General features: G+C 38.5%; 1 protein-coding gene across 1 annotated transcript in view; it reads left to right on the forward strand.

Moving 5' to 3' along the window:
- SETX (senataxin) overlaps nucleotides 1-24,636 on the forward strand; it is a 34,048-nt gene extending 9,412 nt beyond the window's left edge. The window contains exons 9-26 of the mRNA XM_085325386.1: nucleotides 369-459; nucleotides 1,296-5,858; nucleotides 6,761-6,860; nucleotides 7,633-7,797; nucleotides 8,420-8,649; nucleotides 9,185-9,349; nucleotides 9,920-10,076; nucleotides 10,663-10,764; nucleotides 12,472-12,587; nucleotides 13,325-13,396; nucleotides 14,249-14,398; nucleotides 14,912-15,019; nucleotides 15,716-15,903; nucleotides 16,268-16,360; nucleotides 16,988-17,152; nucleotides 17,616-17,714; nucleotides 20,129-20,216; nucleotides 21,218-24,636. Of these exons, the coding sequence (XP_085181512.1) occupies nucleotides 369-459; nucleotides 1,296-5,858; nucleotides 6,761-6,860; nucleotides 7,633-7,797; nucleotides 8,420-8,649; nucleotides 9,185-9,349; nucleotides 9,920-10,076; nucleotides 10,663-10,764; nucleotides 12,472-12,587; nucleotides 13,325-13,396; nucleotides 14,249-14,398; nucleotides 14,912-15,019; nucleotides 15,716-15,903; nucleotides 16,268-16,360; nucleotides 16,988-17,152; nucleotides 17,616-17,714; nucleotides 20,129-20,216; nucleotides 21,218-22,000 (7,435 nt within the window). The 3' untranslated portion in view covers nucleotides 22,001-24,636. The remainder of the gene's footprint in view (nucleotides 1-368; nucleotides 460-1,295; nucleotides 5,859-6,760; nucleotides 6,861-7,632; nucleotides 7,798-8,419; nucleotides 8,650-9,184; nucleotides 9,350-9,919; nucleotides 10,077-10,662; nucleotides 10,765-12,471; nucleotides 12,588-13,324; nucleotides 13,397-14,248; nucleotides 14,399-14,911; nucleotides 15,020-15,715; nucleotides 15,904-16,267; nucleotides 16,361-16,987; nucleotides 17,153-17,615; nucleotides 17,715-20,128; nucleotides 20,217-21,217) is intronic.
- Nucleotides 24,637-24,907: the final 271 nt, after the last annotated feature.

Here is a 24,907-nt window from a genome sequence, read left to right on the forward strand (position 1 = left end):
AATTGCATAACATAGCCGTGATTCAGCTGCGTTTACAGGTAGAAAATTCAAAGAAGCTGGAGTTCTTCTAAGTGTGTATTCTGTTTAATCAGTCAAACCCATGATATAGTGGTAAGCTTTCTTTCCTGATGCAGTCATGTTTTTGTTCTTTTTTTTTTTTCTCCCCCATGTTTTACAAGCAGGATAGAACAAGCTTGCACATTTTTCTGTATACTATATTTTCCTAGGTGTGGTTGTTTTTATTACTGACAGCCTCTAATTGTCACAGGGTCAGTATTTGAAAAATGAAATCTGCCTTTCCTAGTCAGCTTTCTTATCATTTGAATAATTTGTGTGAAGTCTATAATGACTTACATTTTTCATTCTAGGACCAAATCCGAACCAGAGTCAGACTGTGATGATGAAATGGTTACTTGCAGTCAGATTGTGTATRATTACAATACAGAAAAGCCTCAAAAGGTATTTGAAAATATTTTTCTTGCTTTTTGAACTGATCATCAAATGAAACCTAAATTAAATCGTATGTAAAATATGGAAAGGAAGCTCTTCTGTTTCTACAAGTAACATTTTAAATGCTGTAAATGTAAATAAGATATATAAGTAGTATATGTAATTATTGTATGCCTTTAGTAAACAGCAGCCAGTATAGTCATTGTTGCGATTTGAATGTTGTATGCATGGTGCTTTCAGACTGCAAGAGGAAAAAATGTTTTTGTGAACTTGGCAGGTACAGTATTAGAGCACCAAAATTGGTAGCAAAATTGAAACAAAGGTTCATACCTCAAAGAACTCTGAATTCAATCTTTTTTAAAAAAAATCCAGTTGTTGCTTGATATTTAAAACTAATTTATTGAATGAGGAGTAACAAAGCATAAAATGATGTACTTCTAAATGTTAGTGCCTGCTTCAGAATAGTCACAGCTTGTAATACCATTAATTGATTTAAAACAGAGGAAACATTTGTGAGCATGTTCTGTTCTTAATGTTGGAACACTCTGTTTTTACATAATGTCTCTTAAATGTTTCTGATGTAGCATGTTTAAATATCTGAGGCTCAATTATGTCAGCTTAGCAATTTTTGGAAGGTTTTTAAATAACTTTTAAAGGAAACAGTACTCAACTTTATTTTGTAGGTTCYTCTTTAGGAAGTATGTTTTGTTTGTGTGGAGTTTGATCTTTGTTATATATTTGTTATGTATTTGAAATAAAGTAACATTTATGACTAGAAAACACTAGCAGATCAAACTCTGCAGATGTGAATAATGAGGATGATATATGGTGAATTTATTTTTCAGGATACTGGGTGGAAAACAGCCATTTGTCCAGACTATTGCCCCAACATGTATGAAGATATGCAAACGCTGGCTAACGTGCTTCAGTCTGATATTGGCAGAGATATGCGTGTCCATCATAGCACATTTCTGTGGTTCATCCCTTTTGTTCAGTCACTTATGGACCTCAAGGACTTGGGTGTGGCATATATAGTTGAGGTTATTCACTACCTCTGCTCAGAAATCAGGGGTATTCTTAATGCAAAARTCCAGCAGTGTGACAAAGTTTCTGAATTTTTTGTCCTGATCTTAGTGTCGATTGTTGAACTCCATAGAAATAAAAAATGCCTGCATTTGCTATGGGTTAGCTCGCAAGAATGGGTGGAAGCAGTGGTGAGGTGCGCTAAGCTGCCAGCCATAGCATTTACGCGGTGCACTGAAAAAGCTTCTGGAAGCTATCAGAGAGGTTCATCAGCATTGTCTTCGCAGGCTTCTAACTCTGTGCAACATGCCTGTGTGCAGTTGATACGTAGCCTTCTTAAAGAAGGTTATCAAATTGGGCAGCATGCTCTCTGCAAGCAATACCTAGACAAACTCAATCTCCTTCTGCGTGGAAATTTGTCCTTAGGCTGGCAGCTGAGCATCCAGGAAACCCAGGAATTACAAATGTGTTTAAAGCAGGTTATAAGAAGTATAAAGGGCAGAGCAATGAATACTTCTGTGCCCACAGAAAACAATGCAAACTCTACAACTTTGTGTACCCTTTCTATAAAACAAGAGAAGAGGATGCTCAGTGATGAATGTAAAATGACTGTACATGGCAGAGAGGACCTTTGCTTGCCGCTGCCTTTTATATCAAAGGGAGTCAGAGATGGAGGTTGTCAGGAGAACCTTTTCTCGGGAAGAAATGATGCCTGGGAAGAAGAATGCAGAGATGCTTATAAAACTTCAAGATCTTTCACTGAAAGGCATCTTGTGGATGTGTATGTTAAAAAGGAACCTGATGATAAGGCAGCTCAGGAATATGAATGTCTGCAGAACTCCTTGACAACAAAAATATTTGGGGAAGTTGAGAAAAATAGAGACAATCATCTTGTGTCAGGGACCTCCGATAAGGATAACTGGTTCTTTAATCCAAATTTTCAGTGCTCTGATTTTAAAAGAAGTGAAGAATTGGAAAATAAATGTGTAACAGAGCCCATAACACCAAAGCATCTGGTTACTCAGACTTGCATTGGTTTTCCAGAACATGTTCATAGCTCAGATGGGAGGGAAAGCAACATATCTCCTAATTCCTCATCAAAATTTAAAATAGATGCAGATAGACTCACGAATCTGAAACAGAAGGTGCAGAAAACTGACTGGACCTCAAAACTATCGCAGCTGGTGAAGCCACCCAACTTGCAAAACAGTTGTATGGCAGCAAGTGCTTCAAAAGCTGAAGCAGACCAACCTCAGCTCTGCACTGACAGCACATGTACAAGCAAAGATTGCTACGGACACCAAGGAGTGAATACTGCGTGTGGAAATGAAATCTCTGTTAATTCTCAGACTTCAAGGAGCTTTGAAAGCAAGCAGGAGAAAAGCATGAATAATACTTTTCAGTACAGATCAGTCTCCATTAAACAGGAGTTAAAAGAGACACTACAAGATTGCTCTCACTCCTCTAAAAATGAACCTGATTTGCAAAAATATGAAGATGACYGTTTTTCACTTTCAGGGATTAGCAACAATTTGATGAAAAAAGGACCCAGTGAAGAAAGATCAAGTTCATTGTTGAAGTCTGTGTTTAGGAAAGACCTTAACATGCAAACTTCAGACCAGGAACAACCTAATTTAGACAACTTAATTGAAGATGACCGTAAAGGTCAAGTTTTGAGAACGTTCTGTATAGATAAAACTTCAGCAAATGGTCATGTTCCATCTAGCCCTGAAGATAAGGGGGATGTATCCAACACTGCTCTTTGGAACAGTCCACTCTCAGTGAAGTGTGAATCAAGTGACAGGTTGTTAGAATTTTCCAAGTATTTCAAGAAAAAAGACAATTCAGTGGAAAAAAGTGGTGAGGATTTTGTGAAGGTGGTTTCTGGAGATAGCAATTTAACAGACTTTGAGGTTGATAGAGACCTCAGTAGGTTATCTTTAGCTGCATATGCCAAAAGTGTCAATTTTTCCATTGATTCAAGCCAAGAAAGCTCAGTATATCATAATATATGTGACATTAAAAGGAAAGTGAAAGGTGCTGTAAGATCATCTAATAATGTCCAGAGTAACGAGTGCCCTGACAATCAAGTCATTATCATTTCAGACTCCTCTGATGAAGAAAAAAGTGTGCTTCTTAAAGAGCAAACAAAAAACCCAAATGAAGATGAGTGTCCAGAAAAAGAGCCTTTAACATCCAGCTGCGTTTCTAATAGTGAAATCAAAAAAGAATTGAAGATGCCTAGCTCTCCCTTGTCTCATGAAGAATGTGGGTCTCAGTACTTTGAGTTTGAAACAGAAGATGAGGTCTTCTCAGTTTGGCAAGATACTCAGATGTACAGTATGGAAAAAACTCAAGAATATAAACAAGACCGTGTTTCAACATCAATTGGTAGCAGTGACTCAGATAACATGTTGAAGGATTACACAAATGAATGGGGCTATGATACAGATTATGTAAGTGATGATACCATTGAAAAAGAAGCAAATGTGATAGAAAAGCAGATGGATAATCTCTCTCATCAGAAGGAAGGTGGTAATGCAGAAGWAGTATCTAGTTCAACCTTACAAGAATCTATAGATAAAGGAAACAAGGTTGATCAGCTGGAGAATTCTGCAGACAAAAGTGCTGTTGCTAAAGACTTCATCCGCAACACAGAATTGACTGAACCCAGAGCATCTACATCTAACATGTCATTAGCTGCGAAGTTGGCTATAAAAAAAAATAGTGTGAGCCCCCAGAAGAATTCAGCAAATTCTAAGGTGGTAAGAACTACTCAAGGAAGTCCTAAAAGAACTCTTCTTAAAACTTTACAAAGTAAAAAACTATCTCAAAATTCCTCAAAAAACTCTCAACCTGGGAGGTCAACACCTGCTGTGGTTCCTCCAAAGAAAGTTCGGCAGTGTCCTGCACCAACATCAACTGCAGAAAAGCTTGGCCTGAAGAAGGCACCTCGCAAAGCATTTGAATTGTCTCAGCGTTCTTTAGACAGCCTCGCTCGATTGCGTAGCTATGGTAAAGCTGCTGGGAAAGTTGGAACTGCACAGAAACCGAAGACTAAATTAATTAATCCTCAGACTTTGTCAGTAAAACATAATAAAAAAATGCTWGTCTACCAAGAGTTTCAGATTTTAAGGCAACAACGTGTCAGAGGAAGAAATCTTGCAGGAAGTTCTGACAGTAGGAGGACAAAGGTTAGCAAAGTGGATTCAAAATGTGTGAAACAAAAGCCTAAAAGTTTTGGCTTGACATCTGTTGAAGGAGTTGTTGAAAACCAAGGGGGAAGGAAAACGGAGCAGACCTCAGCCAGTGAGAGAAAACAAATCAAAGATGTATCTATGGAGAAGGAGGGTATGCAAACCACACACCTCTCTGAAATACCTGTTTTTTCAGACTCAAACAGAAAAAAGAAAGAAAGTAGTATGATGGTTCCTCCAGTACCTATGGATTCGGATTTCTTTTCTCTTGTAGCTACCGAAGATGATAAAGATAAACCTTCAGAAAGAGRTTGTATTGTCCAGTCTAAGCTTGAGAAGACAACTTTGAAAGAAAAGGAGTGTAAATCAAATGAAAACAGTGAAGATGACGATGATTTATTTCTAACTCAGTTAGATCCTGTGGATATGGAATTATGTTCGCAAGAAGAAAATGATGGAGAAATTACTATACCTAATAAACCAGTGGAAATGGCAATAGATGCTGCTGAAAATCTTCCGCAGGACAAACTTTTGAGTATTGTGAAATGTAAGTACAAAGACTGTGTGGCAAAAGTGGAAAAAATAGGTGAGTACTGTAGTAAGCATTCAACTRCCAATTCAGAAACGGATCATGTGTTTGCCAAGCCTTTGCTGCCGCCTTCTAAAACAAGAAAGCCTTCCACTACCAAAATTTTCAGCTCAGTAAGTTCTTCACGGAATGCAGCCTTCACTAAGGATCTTGAAGATGTTAGAAAACTACCACCATCTTCAAAAAGCAAAATAAACTCAATGAAAGCTGTGGTGTTCAGACCACCAAGTGCAAAGGCTGTACCAGCAGGAAATCAAATAAGCAAGACCCCAAGTTTCAGTAATGTGCCTCAGCCCTGCGTTTCCAGTAACGTTCTACGACCGCAAAATACACAGATCAACAATGCTTCGAATATTTCCAGAAGATCTGTCAGAGAAGAATATTATTCTTCCTTTCTTGGGGCTCAGCAGCATGATCATAGTATTTTTGTTAAAGAAGTCCTGAAGTGGACATACGAAATGTTTGTAAACTGCAGCCAGTATGGACCTCCGGATAGTCTACTGCAATCAGTTGTAGCCTCTGTTCCCATCAAATTTCAGGGATACAATGACTATTTTAATACGTTTTTCCCCTTGATGATGCTAAATGCCTTTGAAACAGTAAGTACCTATCTGCCTTTGGTTTGCTTTCCTTCAACACTTAGTCAATTTTAGGGTTTAAAGATTGCTTTATGTTCTCTGTTTAACTTCTGAAAATGTTCTGTTCTTAATTTTTAGAAAAATCTTGATTAGTTCTGCATATCTGAGTAGAAGAATGATTTGGGGCAAATAGTCTAGACAGATAATATATTTAAGATTGGGGACTGTTAGTGTTTCACTGAAGTGAAGGGTAACTTTTTTGTTGCATGTCCACAATAACTTGCAGAAGGAGGAAAACAGGATGCCATTCTTCTTTCTTCATAGTGTATAAAGCCTCAAACAGAAATCTTCATGTCTTAGAAGTTGAGATCTTTCTACAACAGCCTCTGTAAAAGGGAGTTAAGAATGTAGTGTTTTGTTTTATGCTGAGAATTTATGTGAGAAAACTGGTTGATCTTAGAGGTGTTGTTTCAAACTGTTTCTCTTTAATAGTTTATTCTGGGAGAGGCCTCAGTATTCCCTCAGTTAAAGGCTGTATGCTTTTAAGTTCTGTCATCTCATCACTTTTCCAGTAGAAATAAGGTAAAAAGAATGTTGCTGGTATTTTAAAGCAAGAGTGAAAAGGGGGAAAAAATGTTTGTTTTGAAGAACTTTGTGGGAAAGTTGCATTCAAAATGGAACAGTGCTTGTCCTTTGTGTGTGTGTGTATGTGCATGTATATACATGTGTGTGTATGTGCGTGTATATATGTGTATACATATAAAGAAGGAAATGAGTAAGACTTTTCAATGTCTTGTCCATTAGTTTTCATTTCTGCCTAGTCACTTTTGCTGTTTGTGAGTTATGATAAGCTCTTCTGAGAGGGGAAAGAAAAAGAAAACCCTTTAGAGTGCTTTATTTAGCTTCTGCTTTCCAACTTGTAGCTGGTGCAAGACTGGTTAGAAAGCCAGAGAACGAGAGAGAGGAGTTACTACTTCCACTTGCAGAACTTCTGTGCTGACTTGAATAGAGCAGATTTTATAGGTAAGTGGATGGTTTTGTTTTTGTGTGTGTTTTGTTTTTGTGTGTTTTTTTTTTTTTAAATAACCTTAGAAAGGTAATGACACAGCCTGTTTTTCCCTCTACTGTTTGTTTCTGCTTTCAAAATACAGGCATAGATTTGCTAGGTGGTTTTTATCTTCTTTATTACCTACCAACTTCCAACTGATATCATGCGTTTTGGTGCCACTGTTCTTCAACAATAAATGTGGTGTGCTGAGTCTTGAAATTGGAGAGGAGTTGCAGTACAAATCTGAGTGATGCTGTCTCCAGTTCACGTCTACCATCAGCACAACTGTGAAGGGCCTCAGCTTGTTTCCACTTGCCTTCTTTCAGTTTTGTGACTGCTTAATCAAATCTGCAAGGGTTTTTATTTGCTTTAAGTACAGAAGAATCACGAATTTATTGTTTTACAGAATGCTCATAGTAAAAGTGCATTTCAGTACAAGAAATAYATTGCTTGGGGTTGGAATACTTTCCATCTCACTCCTCTGGGATTTTTGCTTCAACTTCTTTTTGTAAATAAAATAGTTCTTGACCTAGTCTGTTTTTTGAATAGATCTGTGTTCAGGCTGAAGAATGTGGAATGGATTACAACTGTTCATTTTCTTTTGCTATAGCTTTATAGCTTTAAAACTTAGCCGATAGGTATTTCTGCAGTGTGTGCAATATATTAATCATAATATTTCTCTAGTCAGAAAGCAGTTGTGCCCATATTCTTTTTATTGTTCTAATTCTTAAACTTTTCTTTGGGTAGCTCATATTCGAGAAAGTGATTTGGCAAAGCAGCTTCATCCAAAAGAGGATGATTTAATCTTTTTGGTAATCCAAGAGAGAAACAACACCTTCAAYGAGGAAAATGAGGTGGTGAAGCACGTGGGTCTTGTGACACGATTTTCCCGTGCATCTGGCAGTTCAGCTAGTAAGTAAATGGATTTGAGATAAAAATACAGTTCCCTTTGATTACCCTCAATTGCTGCTTTGTACTGGGCTGATACTTGTTATAATTGTTACCTAAGAGGAAACGAATTGCTTTTTTTCTATTCCTTGCCAGAAGTACTATAAAATGTTACTAACTGAAGTTGTAGATTTGATTTTTCATGCATTTTTCTARAGACTTCTTGTAACAGAGATGGTAAAACTTTGTGTAAAGGTGTAAAATAGTTATGAAAATGCTGTGCATATATCTTTAGGAAGGTACTACTGGAAAGTAAGGAGTGCAATCAGCTTCATGACTTCACTGAATAAAATGYTCAGTATCTTCTAGAACTGGGGCTGTGAAGTACTAGAATTGCCAAGTACCAAGGTTAATGTTGCTTGATTAAAACAGTGATAGTATGGCTTTATTATATGACTAGTCTATCATAGCCTTTTTACAGAGCAATTTTTTTTTTTGGCAAGAATTAGTTGCTGACCTCATAATATGAGGCAGCATCTGGTTCTGGTAGGTTCTTTGATTGAACTGTTCAAGTATCTTTTAACTAGTGATTTGAATATTCTTTCAATTAATAATTCTAATGTTGTGGGTTTTTTCTTTTTAATAGGACAAAATAAGCAGCACCCTGTCTGTCATCTCTCTGTGCAAACGCGAGGCAATTTGTCATTCTTCATAAATAAGCAAGTGAAATGYGTGGTGGTTGGCTCTCTAGTAACCACGCAACGAACATTCAAAGGTCTGCTGCTACTGAGCAGGAGTCCCCTGGCTAAACCCATCATAAACCCAAGTTACAATGATTTCTGTCCCAGAGATTTGCACGTAACTTCAGAAAATGCTGTAAGTCCTGTGGTGAAGAGAACTGCTGGTGAGGGATGACAAGTGGGCATTCATATCTTGTCACTTTTGCAAGAGTAGTGGTCATGCTGGTGTTTGAGAGATGACGAAGTGCAAATACACAAGTTTCAAAGGCGCTGAGTCAGTCTGCTTTTCAGAGTTGGTGGATTGGGTGTGTAGACAGGAAGCTGATTTTGCTCAGGTACTTCTGATTTGTTGACACAGATATTAACAGTGCATCTTAAAGAGCTATCAGTTTATTTTTTCTTTGCTGGAGAGGAAACGGGGGAGGAGGGGTGGGAGACAGTTCAGGAAACAAGGAATAGTAATGAAAAGGTAATGCAAACTAAAGGTGTGGAGAGTAAACAGTCTGCACTGCAGCCTTTAAATCAGGATTGGGTGTGCCTAGAGCAAAGCTAAAGGCAAAAGCTTCCATGACCTCTGTAAGGTATAAGGCTTTTTTAGGCTTGTGCGAAGGGGCGGGCGAGGTTCTGAAAATATATAATAATGAGCATGGAAGCTTTAATCATCCCTTTAGGCTCATATGAAAGAATACAATGAAGATCAAAAGAGAGCCATCGATACTGCTTATGCCATTGTAAAACAGCATCCAGGACTTCCCAAGATCTGCCTTATACATGGACCACCTGGAACAGGGAAATCAAAAACTATTGTTGGATTTCTGTCTCGTGTTTTGAGAGAGGTAGGTGAATGCGGTGCATTCATTATGTACTGCTGTTTGCTTTCCCAAGAAGATCACTGCAATGGAATTGATGATATCTTGAAATAAATCAGTGTGTTACTAGGGCTACAACTCATTAAGCTGGATTTCTTTTAAACCTGTATTGTGTAGGCTGTAACTACAGGAATAATTCTTGTACATCTTGGAAAACACTTAYTTTACAGAGCTTAGTAAAATTGAGAAAGCTTCTGCTGAACATACATGTAGGTAATGTAAACATTAGTCTCAAAAATACCTTCGTATTTTGATATATTAAAGAACATTACCTATTCCATCCATTTTTTTTCTGCATTAGCATCTGAGGGATCCGTCAGGTATATCATTGTTGTCAAAGGGAATTTGTGAAAGTAGTGTTCATACATTTGACTTGCCCCCTTACTAAGTGTAAGGCATACTATACCTTAAGAGATGTTCAAGTACAACAGTCTTCTTACACTGCATGCTGATTAATAGAAGTGTACAGTCTGGCTTTTAAAGTACCAAAAAAAAATCTAAAGAGCCTGTTTTGATTTATTGTTAATTAATCTACAGAACACTAGGAATGAGAAAAGAACTCAAAAACCAAATTCCAAGATCAAGTCAAACCGTTTTCTAGTCTGTGCACCATCCAATGCTGCTGTTGATGAACTCATGAAAAAGATCATCGTTGAATTTAAGGAAAAATGCCAAAACAGACAGGATCCTTTGGGTATGGCTTATTTGAAAGATTTTTTTTTTTTCTTGTATTAAGTAGATAAATCCTGGAGGAGAAACTGGAACAGCTTATTAGGTATGACACTTGTTTGTTACTCTAAGCAAAAGATGTTTTCTTTTGCTGAATGTTACTGGTTCATCCTCATACTGTTGTTTTTCCAAAAAAAAAAAAAAAGTGTATTTTCATCTTTACAAATAAATTACATGTGGTCTTTATGTAGGTATTGAACCTTTCACCTTCGTGTTAATATCTGTTCACTGCTATTTAAGTTCCCCGTAAAGGTTTGAACAGAGGATTCTTATCTTTTGTATTGAATAAATTAGGCTTCACAGATCATATTAAACAGAGACCGCTAAAATAATTTCAGTGTCAGATCCATTCACTTTTTTCCTTCTGAATTTTTCTRTAGCTAACTTTGTATAAATACAAATAAATTATTGCAGTCTCTCTAAGAGAAGAAAATGTTAAAAGCTTTGCTTGATATTCACAATTTAAAAAAATATTTCTTCTCTGAAACCTGAATGAAGAGGTGAGTGGATCAATCCAAAAGGATTTTGACAATGTTATTTTTCATAAACAGGAAACTGTGGTGATGTCAGATTAGTGCGATTGGGTGCAGAAAAATCAATCAGCAGTGAAGTACGTGGATTTAGTCTGGATAAGCAAGTTGAACATAGAATGAGTAAGTAACAAGAAAATCAGACTCTTTTTTTCAGTTTTCTTTAAGAGGTTGATGATGATACACACTTTGAGACTGCTGCATGCTCAAAAAGAGGGAAGATCAGGCAAAAGGTTTTTATGCAATGTTACACATTACACAGTGCTTTCACAGAATCATAGAATGGTTGGGCTTGGAAGGGACCTCAAGACTAGTCCAACCACCCTGCTCAAGTGAGGTCAYACAGAGCAGGTTACCCAGGACTGTGTCCAGATGGCTTTTGAATATCTCCAAGGATGGAGGCTCCACAACCTCTCTGGGCAACGTATTCCAGTGTCCAGCTACCCTCACAGTAAAAAAGCTTTTCCTTATATTCAAATGGAACTTCTTGTGTTTCAGTTTGTGCCCGTTGCATCTCATCCTRTCACTGGGCACCACTGAAAAGAGTCTGGCTTCACCTTGTTTACATCCTTCCTTCAGATATTTATACTTGTTAAGATCCCCTCTAAACCTTCTCTTCTCTAGGCTGGACAATCCAAGCTCTCAGCCTTTCAGTCTTTTAATCATCTTAGCAGCCTTTTGCTGGACTTACTCCAGTAGCTCTGTATTTCTTTTGTACTGTGGAGCTCAGAGTTGGACACAGTACTCCAGATGTGRCCTCACCAGAGCTGAGTAGAGGGATCTCCTCCCTTGACCTGCTGGTAACGCTGTACCTATTGCAGCCCAGGACACCACTGGTCGTCTGTGCTGCAAGAGCACGTTGCTGGCTTATGTCCAGCTTGTCGAACAGGACCCCCAGTGCTGCTTTCTAGCAGGTTAGCCTTCAGCACTTAATGGTGCATGTAATAGTCCTCCCTAGGGGCAGGACTTTGTGCTTCCCTTTATTGAACTTTGAGGTTCCCGTCTGCCCATTTCTCCAGCCTGTTGAGGTCCCTCTGAATGGCCGCACAACCGTCTGTATTAGCCAGTTCTCCCAGTTCTGTATCGTTAACAAACTTTGCTTGAGGGTATACTCTGCCCCATCATCCAGGTCATTAATGAAGAAGTTGAACAGTATTGACCCATGGGGTACACTGCTAGTTACTGGCTTCCAACTAAAGTTTGTGCCATAACCCCGTTCCGCTGGATTTCAGTCCCCCTCACTGCTYGTGTAGCCTGTACTTCATCAGCTTGGTTATGAGGACATTATGGGAGATGGTGTCGAAAACCTTACTGAAGACAAGGTAGGCAATGTCCACTGCTCTCCCCTCATCARGCCTTTCATTTCATTGTAGATGGCTGTTAGGCTGGTGAAACATGAGTTCCACTTTGTGAGTCTATACTGTGACTACTCCTGCTCACCTTCTTGTTCTTTGTCCAATGCTTTAAAAGCATTGTTTCTGTCTTACATCAGTTTACATCTAAAAATCTAAGTGGGGAAAAAAATTTAAGCAAGACTGTCTCTTRTAATTTCTTTTTCTTTTTTAAAGTGGCAATAAATACATATTAAAGCCATTGCCTTTAAATAGTGCAGAATTATGTCTTCAAAAACTAGGCTGTGCAGCATTTGAGAGCTGGACTTGGAACTGAAAGTGTATTATCGTCATTTTTACTGTCCAAGGTAAAAGACCTCAGAGGAAAAAAAGAGGGGAAGAAAGGGAAAAGGCAAAAAATCATTTAAGATGTTTGACTGAGAGGGAAGAGATACTGTAACATAGYTGTTATTCCTCCTGTATGTTTTCTTTATTGTAGATCGCAAACTCCCTAACCGTGACCAGGGTATTCAGAAGAGAAAAGAAGCTCTAGATCAAAAGCTGGACATGCTGTCTCGTCAACGTGCCATGCATAGATGTGAGAAGAAGGAGATAGTAAGATAGTATTCTTAATCTGGTTGTGATTTTGAATTCATAGATGAATCCAAAGAGCAAAGAACTCCTTATAAAGTCATGTCTGAGCAGAAACAATGTCTTTCACCAGCTTTTCCAACTGGTGGAAATGCTGGTTAGCACCATGAAAAGGAACGAGATATTTTACATCAGGAATCTTCTTGTCCGTGTATGTTTGTGTGCTCAGCTGCTCAACCATGGCACCTTTTTSCTTTAGTGTTCTGTGGCCTTCGTTTAGTTCTGTCATCAGTTAGAATTCAGTGTAACCATACTTATAGAACTTCATGATTTCATTCCATTGTATACTTCAAAGCTCTCCTTTATTTGTCTGAAAATATCTGAAGATATTTTGCAGTCTGAGATTTGGAGATCTGTTTGTTGCATTTGAAGTTTTTCAACTGCATAAAAATCTGTCATTTGTGCTCAAACTATAGGTTGTTGATGGTAAATCATGTATCCAGTTGCACAGAAACTTAAAAATTTAGGCGCTGCAGCACACAATACTGGATATGTTGACCATTTTTATAAAAATGGTGATCAGTGGTTTTTTTTTTTTAACATATTTGATATTAGAAGACAGTTTACCCAAGTTTAGATGTTTAGGAAACATCTGAGGATGTGGGAGAAAAAGATCTCTAGGAAACGTGTATTGTTAAATATTCTTTATATCTATCTATATAAAAAAAATGGAGTTTCTCTTTATTTTTTCCCCCCTCCAGAATCAAATGTTAGATGATGAAATTGGCAGACTTTCAAAGGAGAGACAACAGCTTGCATCTCAACTAAAGGAGGTAGGAATTTATCCTCAGGGCAGTTCTTTAACAAACCTCAGCTAATGTATTTATCTACTTTGGTATCTCTTAAGAATAGTGGAGGTTTGGAATTGATGTGGCTTGGAGTATTTATAAATAAAGCAGCAAGCAGATAGAGGACATAAACTGAGTAAGTAAAGAATGGGCTGCATATCGCAAAAAAAGGTGGATGAGGAAGTTGGCAGATGAGGGTGAATGTAAAACAAAACGTAGTGTATTTGGCAAAGAAGTTAATAGAAACATGCATGTTGTCCTCATGTTCTAGGACTCATCTTCACCATTTTTATGCCCTGTGCTATCCTACTGGAGTCAAGATGTGCTTAAATGTTTTTTAAGGAAAGCTGTAGCTGGAGGATTTCTTTTGTGTGAAAAGAGATATATTTGAGAGTGGAAATAAAAACTAATAGAAAAAAAMCCCTATAAATTAAAGCCAAGTAGTACAAATCATACAAAAGATAATGAAAGGTTGATATTCAACAGATATAGGCTGACTGTCATAGTCATGGAGGCTTGGAGTTAGAGTGCAATGGCAAACTAAACTTTGTTCGCAGTTACTATGTTTAGATTGTTTAACTGTAGAGATGAAGGAATACTACTTAATAGTTTGTCTAGGCAGCATTGATCTGAATTCAGGTGAGAGTAACATTTCAGTCAAGCAAATTTGTAACTTGCATTTGTAATAACAGATAGTTTCACTGGGATGGCACATTATGTGTGATCTGTTTGGCAGTTGGAATTGTTCAGGCAGTTAGCAATTGCTATAAGAACAAAGTAGGTGTTTCAAGAAAGCTAAAAGAAAAGAGGAGACACAGTGACCTGTTGTACTTGAAGGTTCAAGGGTGCTCCCAGAGAGTACAGGCAGAAATCATCTTGGAGTCTGACATCATTTGCTGCACACTGAGCACAAGYGGAGGGACTCTGCTGGAATCCGCTTTTTGGCGGCAAGGACTTGATCCATTCAGCTGCGTTATTGTGGATGAGGTCAGTAAAGCTATGTAGAACTGAAGCATATTCCACATCTAGCGTTTGCCTTGTTCTTTGCTTAGGCTGCTTGTGGCTGTTCAGCCACTGATGTAATATATTGTGGGTTAATTCCCCTGTCTCCATGTTTTAATTGATAACCAGCCTGTCCTACCATGTAGATCCCTGAGCAATGTGATTTTTTTTTTTTTTTTTTGCTTGCTTGGATATTGCTTTAATGGGAAACATTTTTACTTTAAAACTATGRTTAAACTTTGGCTCTATAGTAACAGACTTCCAAATGTTTGGGTTACGGTTGTATCTGTTTGGAGAGCTCTGCGTATCACTTAACTGAAAAATCTGTTCAGAGTTTATTACGAAAAAGATCCTTCTTTTTTTCTCCCTCTTTCTTTAGAAGCCTTTAAAAGGATCTCAGAGTTATTCTGGCTGTGTTGCAGAAAATGTAACATACTTCTCTCCACCTCTTTGCTTACAACTTCTACTTTTTGTCCTGTTTGTTTGCATATACAAAAGGCAGGACAGTCCTGTGAAGTTGAAACACTCATTCCGCTGATTCATCGCTGTAATAAACTTGTCCTTGTTGGAGATCCCAGACAGCTCCCTCCTACTGTAAAATCGCAGGTAAGTGTTCAAGCTGTTTGGTCTCTGCTGTGCTGAGATCTTGTCAGTATTGCCTGTAGGTGTGTGTGTGAGCCTCAATAGAAATACCTGATATAGCTTGAAAATAATTTCATGCACTAGTAAGTAAAGCTGTGGCACCAAAACTTTAGTGCTGCTCTGTTGTRTTGTTATGTGAAGTTCAGTCAGTGTTGCATCCTTTAAAGAATGGGGATGGAGACTGTTTGTGGGGGGACTTCCTCACCTACAAAGGTATTTTAAGGATGAACATACTAGGAGCATTTTCTTGTATCCATCAGTTGGGAGAACTATTTTAAACATCTGATAAAGGAGGAAGAACAGACTTCCTTCTCCAGTAGCACAAATTGTGGGGAGGTTGAATATTTGTTTAAGGAGATCTTATTTGCAAAATCTTTTTTCTGCTATTGTTAATGTGTTTAAATTTTAATGTGTTGCAGCTCAGAGRAAGGAAATGTGTTACTGAATACTGCACTAATAAGATTCAGACTTATGTAGGTGACCTGTATTGAAATAATAAGACAAGTGTGAATAGAAAACTGAAGTCAAGTAGTTAGGCTGTCAAACTCTTCATCAGTGATTTAGAATCTTAAAAGAAAGTAGTGTCTAGTTTAAGTCCAAACTCGTGTTAAGTTTGGACCTGATTGCCCAGAAGTAAATCTCGTGTCTTCCCCCTGGCAGAAAGCTCAGGACTATGGCTATGATCGGTCCTTGATGGCGCGCCTGCACAGACACCTGGAAGCACAAGTGCAGCAGAATGTTTTAAGAAGTCTGCCAGTTGTGCAGCTCACTGTGCAGTACAGGATGCACCCTGACATCTGCCTCTTCCCATCCAATTACATTTATGGCAGGAGTCTGAAGACTGACAGGTGAGTAGCAGAGTGTTCTGCTTTCTGAGCACAAGCAGTTTCAAAGAAAGCTTTTTCACATTAGGCTGTTCTTTTGCATCTAAATTTTTGTGGTTGTGGAGGAAGATGCTTAATGGGCGAAGACTTACATGCCTTCTCCTGTTAATGCTGGCCATGATGCATGAAATAACTAGATCACTTTTAAGACTGAGCAAATTCCTTACTGCGCGGAGTTCCATTCCAGACCTCAGTTTACACGGATAACAAACAATGAAAAAGTAGGAACTCTGGAAAAAAAAGCTGAAAGTTGATTGTGTTTAATAACCTTGTATCAGTTTTTTAGTATTTTTTATGGTTAACCTAGTGATGCCAATGTTCTTTATAGAGCAACAGAAGAGAACAGATGTTCTTCAGAATGGCCGTTCCAGCCTTATCTAATTTTTGATGTAGGAGATGGTCATGAGGAGAGAGACAATGAGTAAGTCCTGCATTCTGCTCTGCCAAATCTTAGACATGGTAGTAATTAATTGCCTGCAGAGAAATCTTCCYTTTTCCTTTATTCTCCTTATACAGCAAGTAGCCAGAACTTCGTTTTCTGCTAGACTTGATTTAATTTTCTGGAAGAGTGTTTTACTGAAACCAGATGTTAAGTGTTTTTCTTGGTGTGTAACTGGTTTTAATCCTGGTTTGACTATCTGCTCGGTGCCAGTGTATGCCTTCAGTCTGTGCTAACTGTAATRTAGTTGGTCCTCGATTTTCCCCACCCCTTCCTTTCTTAGTGACTTGTTTTTCACAACTGCATACTGAGATGATGCCAGAAGAGGGCAGGCTCAGTCCTCCCCTTCATGTCGTCTCTAAGGGAAAGCAAAGCTATGAAGCTTTAAGGGAACCTGTAGACCAAGTTTCCAGTGCCAACTTTTCCATTGTTGCTAACCCTTGTCAAGGCCTGTTTCAATGGGCTTTGACCATCTGTGTGAAAGAGGCTGCAAAATCTTAAAACAYGGGCTTTGACTCACAGTCCCCCTTTAACTTGGGCTGAAGCGTTGAGGTGGGAAGAGATCAAATGTGTTTCTTTAATGTTTTCCTTCCTTTCTGTCTTGTTCAGCTCTTTTAGTAATCCTCAGGAAGTTAAACTGGTGATGGAGTTAATTAAAACAATTAAAGAGAAAAGGAAGGATCTTGGTCTTCGTCATATAGGAGTAATTACTCCTTACAGCGCGCAGAAAAAAAGAATTCAAGAAGCACTAGACAGAGTGTTTAAGAACAACAGGTAAAGAAACTCTTGAGGTTTCACACAGAACTTCCTTTTTCTTTATCCTCTTAAAATTGGACCAAAACCTCTCAAACTTTTCTGACTGTCAAAATATGTACGTATTTACATCTTGAAAAGGGGACATCCAAGCCTTTTCTCTTAAAACAAGCAAGACCTTCTGATCTTAGCTGTTACTTGTATATGAACTCTGATTACATTGCTGTTCTGAAAAAAGCTGATTTGCAGATAAACTTAAGTGATTCTCAAGCCACATGGAACTGAACAACTTTTCAACAGTGATCCTGGCCTCAGAAAAACAAAGATTGCTTTAGATTCATAAACTGAGTCTTTCCATGTTCAGAAACAGAAGCTTACCCCTGAACTTTGAAGTTGATCATTCAGGATAGTGCTTAGACCATTTCAGTGTGTTGCTAAAATTCAGCTAATGTATTTAGTGRCTTACTAATTCTTTCCTTAACAGCTTGGGGGAGGTGGACACAGTGGATGCGTTCCAGGGGCGAGAGAAAGACTGCATCATAGTGACGTGTGTCCGGGCGAACAGCTCTAAAGGGTCGATTGGGTATGTTTGCCTTCAGTGACTTGCAAGTCTCTGTTACATTGGTGCTCTAGGTGTAGTTGTTATATTCTGAGCTTCAACACTAAAAAAGTTATTAGAGAACAAATTATTACAGCTAACAAATTAAAAAGTATCTTAACACATGAGCCAATGTTGCTGGTTTGAGATCTTTGAACAAAAGGTACATGGAAGTGCTAAGTATTGTGTTCTTCTGCAGTGTGTGCTGATGAATCCGCATGATTGCTTTAGCCCATCACTGTTTGGCAGGATTGGTCTTAGAGACTTGGCTGTTTGTTAGTGTTGCAGCAGTTATTCTCCATATAGCTTTTTGATGTATTGTAACTTTCTGAATGCTGCTGTCCTAAAACAAAATCTTTTTTTTTGTGACTATCGCTATCCTATTAATATAACATTCTGTCTGTAAAAGCACTGCTAAATGATTATATGTTGTGTTAGGAATGTGACTCAAACCAGCTGGATGGTTCATTCATCTATGAATGTGGTTGCCTTTTGAGGGATGAGGAAGCTCTCAGACTCTTGACTCTAGATGACAATTTTGATAATTGTATGTAAGGATTTCCCTTTTGAAACAGAAACAACTAGATATCAGGTGTGATGTTTAACCCCAAACCACTACAACAATTGGGTTGATTTGCTTTATTAATAATCTCTGTCRTAAAGATGACTGTTTTAGCTTAGAAAACGGCATTGAAAATGARGCTTTCTGTAGTTCGTTGTCTTTTAAGCTAATCTGAGAAGGGGCTGTTCTCAGACAGAATTCTTTGTTTCCACCCACAAAATTTCACAACTTAAGTTTCTTTGATATTGATTTTCTAATTGCTAGGTAAAGGGCTGTTAATTGTACAGATCTGTGCTACTTTGAGAAGGGAAAGGATCATCTTTTTCYGTGGAAATTCTACAGTAAGCATCAAGGATGCTCTAGAGGAATTCTTAATCTAGATGATTGTGTTTAGAAACCGAACGCAGCTATAACYTGCCTGTGCTTTTAGCTGGCATGAGATTTAACCTCTATTTGTTCTTTTGGAAGAAAAGTTTACAGCTTACTATGTTGAAGCTTATACAATAAGGCTTTGGCAATATGTTACCTTATCAGTTGTACATACTGATGACTTGGGTGTCTGTTTCAAGGTCAGGCTTCATTGGCGAGGTGTGATGGGAAATTCTGCATCATTGCTGCCTCTTTGCAGCTGAGAATATTTTAGTCTCCAGGACTGCTAGTCCAGCATTAAACTTATTCCAAATGTAACTTGAAAAGGGAGGAGAAAACTATCCAAGAAATGATACTTAAAGGTTTTTTTTTTTTTTTTTTCCCTTTTCCTGGGAAAATGCATCTTGACTTCCTTCAGTTTTAAAAGCTGTTCAAAAGCTTTCATCTTTTTTAAGTAACAGTTATAATATCTGTGCTGTTGGATCTGCTCCCCTGCTCAGCTTCTTGTCTCTCCATCTTTTTTCCTGCATTGCACAAGCTGTTTGAGATAGGTCTGGGGCTTTTGTAGTCTTTACTACAGGTGTGATGAGATTGCTGAAAAGTAGGTTTCAGCACTATGGCTGTAGTAGGAGGCATTGTTGTTGGACCAGTTCAAACTAACTTTTGTCTTGCAAACTTGCACTGCTTTTTGGGAGCACTTTCATTAGAGAAGAAATAGTGGATACTAGTTTCACAGAGCTTTTTTTCTCCCAAAGATTTGTTGGGAGTTTTGTTAAATAAGTATTAACAGAAATCAACCTTTAAGCAGTATGTTAAGCATTTATTTGTTTAGATTTTAATGCCTTGGTTTTTTGGTCCCATAGAAACAGTCTAGATGTGGTCTGATATTTGTAATATGAAAACTTTGTTTTGCAAGGAATATGCTTTTCAGAACTTGAAACATGATAAAGCAAAAGCAAAAATGCCGTCACCTTTAGAATAAGTAAATACTCTAGTCCAGCATTTTGCATCTCAGTACAAAGTTTTCCCATTAATCATACCAAATATTAATCTATTTCAGTTCAAGTCAAAAAGAAGCTTAAAGTCTTGATAGGTGAAGTGAGTTTGATATCTTCTGCACATGAGTGTGTGCAGGCAGAAGTAGTAAGGCTTTGAGGAACAGTTAAGGAGACAGTGATCAGTGTTAAGAGGGGATTTGCACTAAGAGCGGAAGTAGCAGTGGTGAGAGCTGGAGGGCTGGAGTTCCCTGCAAGGAGTCGAAGCACTGAAAGGAACATACTTCATCCAAAGCCCTTCACGCAAGGCAGGGCTGCTGTAGTGGGATCTGGAAGTGGGTGATGAACGGCCTTCTCTTTAACTACTTGTGTTATCCTCGTTTCACTGATAAACTGACTGTTATCTCCTCTTCTTGTAAGACTTAAGTCTCAGAAGAACCAGCTTAGGAACTTAATTTTATCTTGTCACTTAGGTTTCTGGCAAGTCTTCAACGACTGAATGTTACAATTACCCGGGCCAAATTCAGCCTSTTCATTCTCGGACGACTGAAAACGCTCATGGTAAGTGCAGTGTTGCATCTAATGATCCTTTGTTTGATCCACCCTTTTAGGTCAGGTCAGGGGTGAGCAAATGAAAACCATCCTCAAACTACTCCAGTATGTGAAAAGGGATCCTTTTTAAGTGTGTTGCTAAGTTAGACCGGTGAGACACTTGACTATGATTCTCACAGCTTTAAAAAGTCTGTATTTCTTGCTTCCAGGAAAGTAAGTTGTATGTGTGTTGTTTTTTCTTTTTTAAAGGCTTTCCTAGTGTTTTTAGCTATTAAATTATATCRTAGTACTTTTAAATTAGAGGATGGGGAGTGCAGAAATCCTATCTACAGGTAAGAGGAGATGGTGGCAAAGATGCTTTTCTGCTTGATCATTACTGTTCCTCCAGCTCCTGTTACTGTAATTGTCATCAGATATTTGAAAAAGTAAAATGATTTAAAAAAAAACACAAAAAAACCAAACAAAACACACAGTTTTCTGATTTTCAGATTGTTTGATGCTAATCTGTGTAGTCACATGGATCCTCAGGATAGTTGTACTCTAAGGCAGCTGTTTCTGAAACAACTATGTATTTGGGGAACTAAAAGGCCTACCAAATGGGCAGGGAGTGCTATAGAGTAGATTTAAAGTCTGACTGTACTTCGTTCATATTGAGTGGGGGTGGTTTGGCTACACCACTAGAGGGCATTGAAACAATATTCCTGTTGCACTTGCATTCTGYGTATTCTATGAACTTCTCTTCTAGCCTTTGCAAGTAGTTTTAACAGTTTAAACAGTAATCGCTGGTGGCTGGAAGTTACAGCAGCCAGAGTACCCGTTGCTGTTTTTGCTTTCAAGTGAGTCTTTAATCCTTTCATTCCAGAAGGAGCATAAGAATGATTCTTGTGACAATTGGTTCATGTACCTTGAGTGAAGGAGGATATGCATCCTCCAGCATACATGTTGATTTCCTTCTGCTAACTCTTTTGTGTGATGGAGAATGTGTCTTTTTTCCCCTTTCTTTTTTAAAGGAAAATAAAGACTGGAATGAGCTCATTCAGGATGCTCAGAGAAGAGGTGCCATTATTAAGACATCAGACAAAAACTACAAGAAGGATGCTGCTAAGATTCTGAAGCTCAAGCCGACCCCCTACCAGCCCCCCACCAAACCAGGGACAAAGAAAGCTCCTCCAGTGCAGGCTTATTCTTCTGGTAGCAGGCGGGATGAGSTCACAAATCCACGGGAGGCCGGCAATCCACCGGAACTCCCTGCCGCTGCCGTCCCTGCAGCGCCGCAAGGAAGCAAAGGGCTGCAGCAGCCACAGGGGCCTCAGGCTATAGACTCCAGGAGAGCCACTGTTTCCACACCAGYGGAGGCTACAGCACAGCCTGCTGATCAAGGGAAACCACGGGACCCAAGGCTGGCTAGTAGAACAGAGGCAAAAGGGAAGGAGCAGGTCTCAAAAGACAGCAGTCAGTCAGCCAAAGGCGATCAGGGAACAACATCACAACAAGGCCCGGAAGTATCCTCAGCTGTCAGGGATCAGATTTCCAAAAAAGAAACTTCTAAGAGGCCCCAGCAAACAACGGGGCAATCCGAYCTGCCTTCCACATCATCTTATGCAGCTCAGCAAGACAGTGACTGGAGATCTTTATCAAAAAACGGTTCAATGGCCCAGAGTGGAGGAGATCAAAGCAGTAGCAGTAAATGGAGCAAAGACAAAGACTATCGTTTTGGAACCAGGAGAGCATCAGATGAAGTACCAGAGAGCAAGGACTCAAACAGTGCTAAGCGAAGAAAGACCTTTCACTGACTGCAGTGTGTTTAGTATTGGCCAATTACTTGGAATCCAGCCCCAGATTTCTGTCTAGCAAGGACTTTATTTTAAGATGTTTTATACACCTGGATCTCCCTTATTTTGATACTTCTACAATCAGTAGATTGATCTTTTTCCCATCCTGTCACTAATTGCAAAGAGAATTTATACCTGATGGTTGATAACTTTGAGCTTTTGAACAGAAAAGTTGAGTTAGCTGCATTGCTTGGAAGGGCAGTGAATTTTGTCATCAGATTGTAAATGTTTAATGATGTATATTTGTACAGTACAAAATTATTTTAAGATTTAATTTGGCAGGTATATAGCTGCTTGTTTCTGTGTGCAAACGCTAATTTCATAGTGATGCAATTTTTTTATGAAGAACTCAGGCAAAGCAAAAAGAAAAAAAAATCCAGCCAGACTTCTTTTTCCTTTTGTCCTGGTAAGTCTAACTTATTTGATAGCAAACAAGAAATTTTGGAAAGATGGTAGCAGTGATTCTTCCTTGTGTTCTGCTGGTGCCTCAGGGAAGACAGAGGAACATAGGTTGAATGGAGAAAATTCCACTTATTTTGTATATTCTATTTCCCGTTTTTTATAGGAACAAAAGAGCTTATGTTTATACGAATGTGCCTTGAGTTTTGTTCTTGCTGCTGCTTCATCAGCTGGAATCCTTTGTCTTGTTGCAGTGGTGGTACGAACTATGGATTAAAGCCTATGAGCTCTGAGTCCATGTGATGAGTAGTCAGCAGGACTGTGGAATCTCTGTCGAAGATCTATTTAATGCTTAATGATAATGACACTTGAATTTCTTTGTATAGAGCTCTTGGAGATCTACAGAGATCAAAAGGGCGAGCAGTTGGTTCTCAGTGTTACTACTGAATTCTGTTTCCTCTGTTGACGTAGAATAYATAACCAGTAAAGGGGCAAGGAGGGGACCCGTTATAACTATTTTTAAGAAGCCCATAATATTGGCTTTAAGAAAGCCCTAACATCTCACTGTAACACTTTCATAATCAAAGTAGAATTATTTCTAGTAAGAATGCTCCTGGGTTACTGTGAAACACTTTCTTCTTCCCAGAATATAGCACATGTGTCTCAAGCAAGTGACTAACAGCATTTCCTATGCACACTGTTTTGTATGGAGACGACCTAGCATGCCTCTGCTTGAAAATTCAGCACCTTTCTATATTAATGCAGGTTGGGTGTATCATGTACAGGCCAGACCACTATCTCCGTGCATCTGTGTTTAAAATACAACCTATTATGGCCCAGGCGGTATCCTGTCATCCCTTTCTAACCCTGACTCGAGAAGGGATGTTAGTGGTATGCCTAACTTCTTGTGCTGTGGCCTAATGCTCTAAAGGGTAGAAAGAAACCATCAGTCTTTCTTTTGTGTGTGGAGTCCAGTAAGTTTTAAGTGAATTTTACACCTGAAAGTCAAGACCTGTCACATAATTGGGGAGCAGGTTCTGGTATGCTGACCTACTGAATAACTTATGCTTGACCACTACATGAGGGTTTCTTGGTTCCATCACTGCAGATTGAGCTGCTGGACTTCTCTGGCCAGAATTTAACTGTTAYCTTTAGCTGTGTTTCAGTCCTGACATATTCATTGCGATGATTAGTTTTAGCTTTGTTTTTTTAACCAGCTGACAAATGCATATGTGTGATACAGTTCAGTAAAATACAGATGGCTAACCATACAAAAATTAAGGTAGCAGTTTAAATTAATAGTAATTGCCAGTATAAATTAAGTTTAATGTATTCAAGCATTGAACAGATGTTTTTTTATTAGCAACACCGGAGTAGTAGGTGTGTTGGAAGGCTTTTAGTCACTGTATGTGCCTGTCCTGCTCACAGTGCTATAGTGCTTAGGATAATAAGGGAAAATTTTGACCTTTGAGATGCCCTTGAAGTGAAATCAGTACATGGTGCAGTGTTTAAGAATTACACTTTGGGCCCAAAGCTTTGGTTTATTCATTATGTTGCAATCTTAATTGCTTCACTGAACCCTGACCCTCTCTTGTCAGCAGGATACRCACCTCTAAAACTGTTGTGAGCGTTCCTTATGTTATGTACCTTGAGTGAGAAGGGAGGTGGTTTGAATTAATCTTACTGTCATAAATTGGGCATTGCTGTCGCTCCCAGCTCACAGAATCCATGCCCTGTGTGTTGTCTCCCTTTATGTTAATAGGAGTACTTAACGATACTGTCTTCACATGAACCTCTTGGCTCTTCTCATCRCTGCCATGTCAACTTGCCTGCTGTTTCTACTTAGCACGTTAAAAAGGCTGCTATTCTGCAAACTGCTGTAAGATCCGTAGCTACGGTGGAGACCATGTAGTCTTTATGTATATAAATAAAGTGAAGGCAGCAACAGTGCGAATAAAGAAATGTGCTTTTCTGGCCATTAAATAAAACTTTGTCAAGGAAACATTTTTCAAAAACTTCCCTTCTAGTTTCTTTTCTACTTGATTTGAGTTTCAGAATATACATTTCTCTTGAACTCCACTGACCACATGCTGGATTTTTTTTTTAACAATTCATTTCTCTTGTATTATGTGCACAAAGCAAAGCTCATGTAATTTTATAATTCTTGTATTTTTCCATAAAGCTTCCATTATAAGGAATGGTCAAGTGGCTCAAGCTTTTTCTTTTTTTTTCCTTTTTGTTGCATTTTCTTCCCCCTCCTCTGATTTAATACTAGATTTATTTTTTTCTGACTTGAGTTGTCARTTTTTCGGCACTAGCTTATTCCTACCATATCAGTCTGTACTATTAATGTTGTATTCTTAAATAAAAATCTTTGGGTTATTTGTACTTGGAACACTTCTCTCTCTTCACATATAAGTCAGAGCAGATTTGTAGTTTGAATTCACTTTTTTTCCTCTTTATGCTTTA

The sequence above is a fragment of the Rhea americana genome, unplaced genomic scaffold, assembly GCF_003343005.1.
Source record: "Rhea americana isolate MKP2758 unplaced genomic scaffold, rheAme1 scaffold_97, whole genome shotgun sequence".
NCBI classification, from domain to species: Eukaryota; Metazoa; Chordata; class Aves; order Rheiformes; family Rheidae; genus Rhea; species Rhea americana.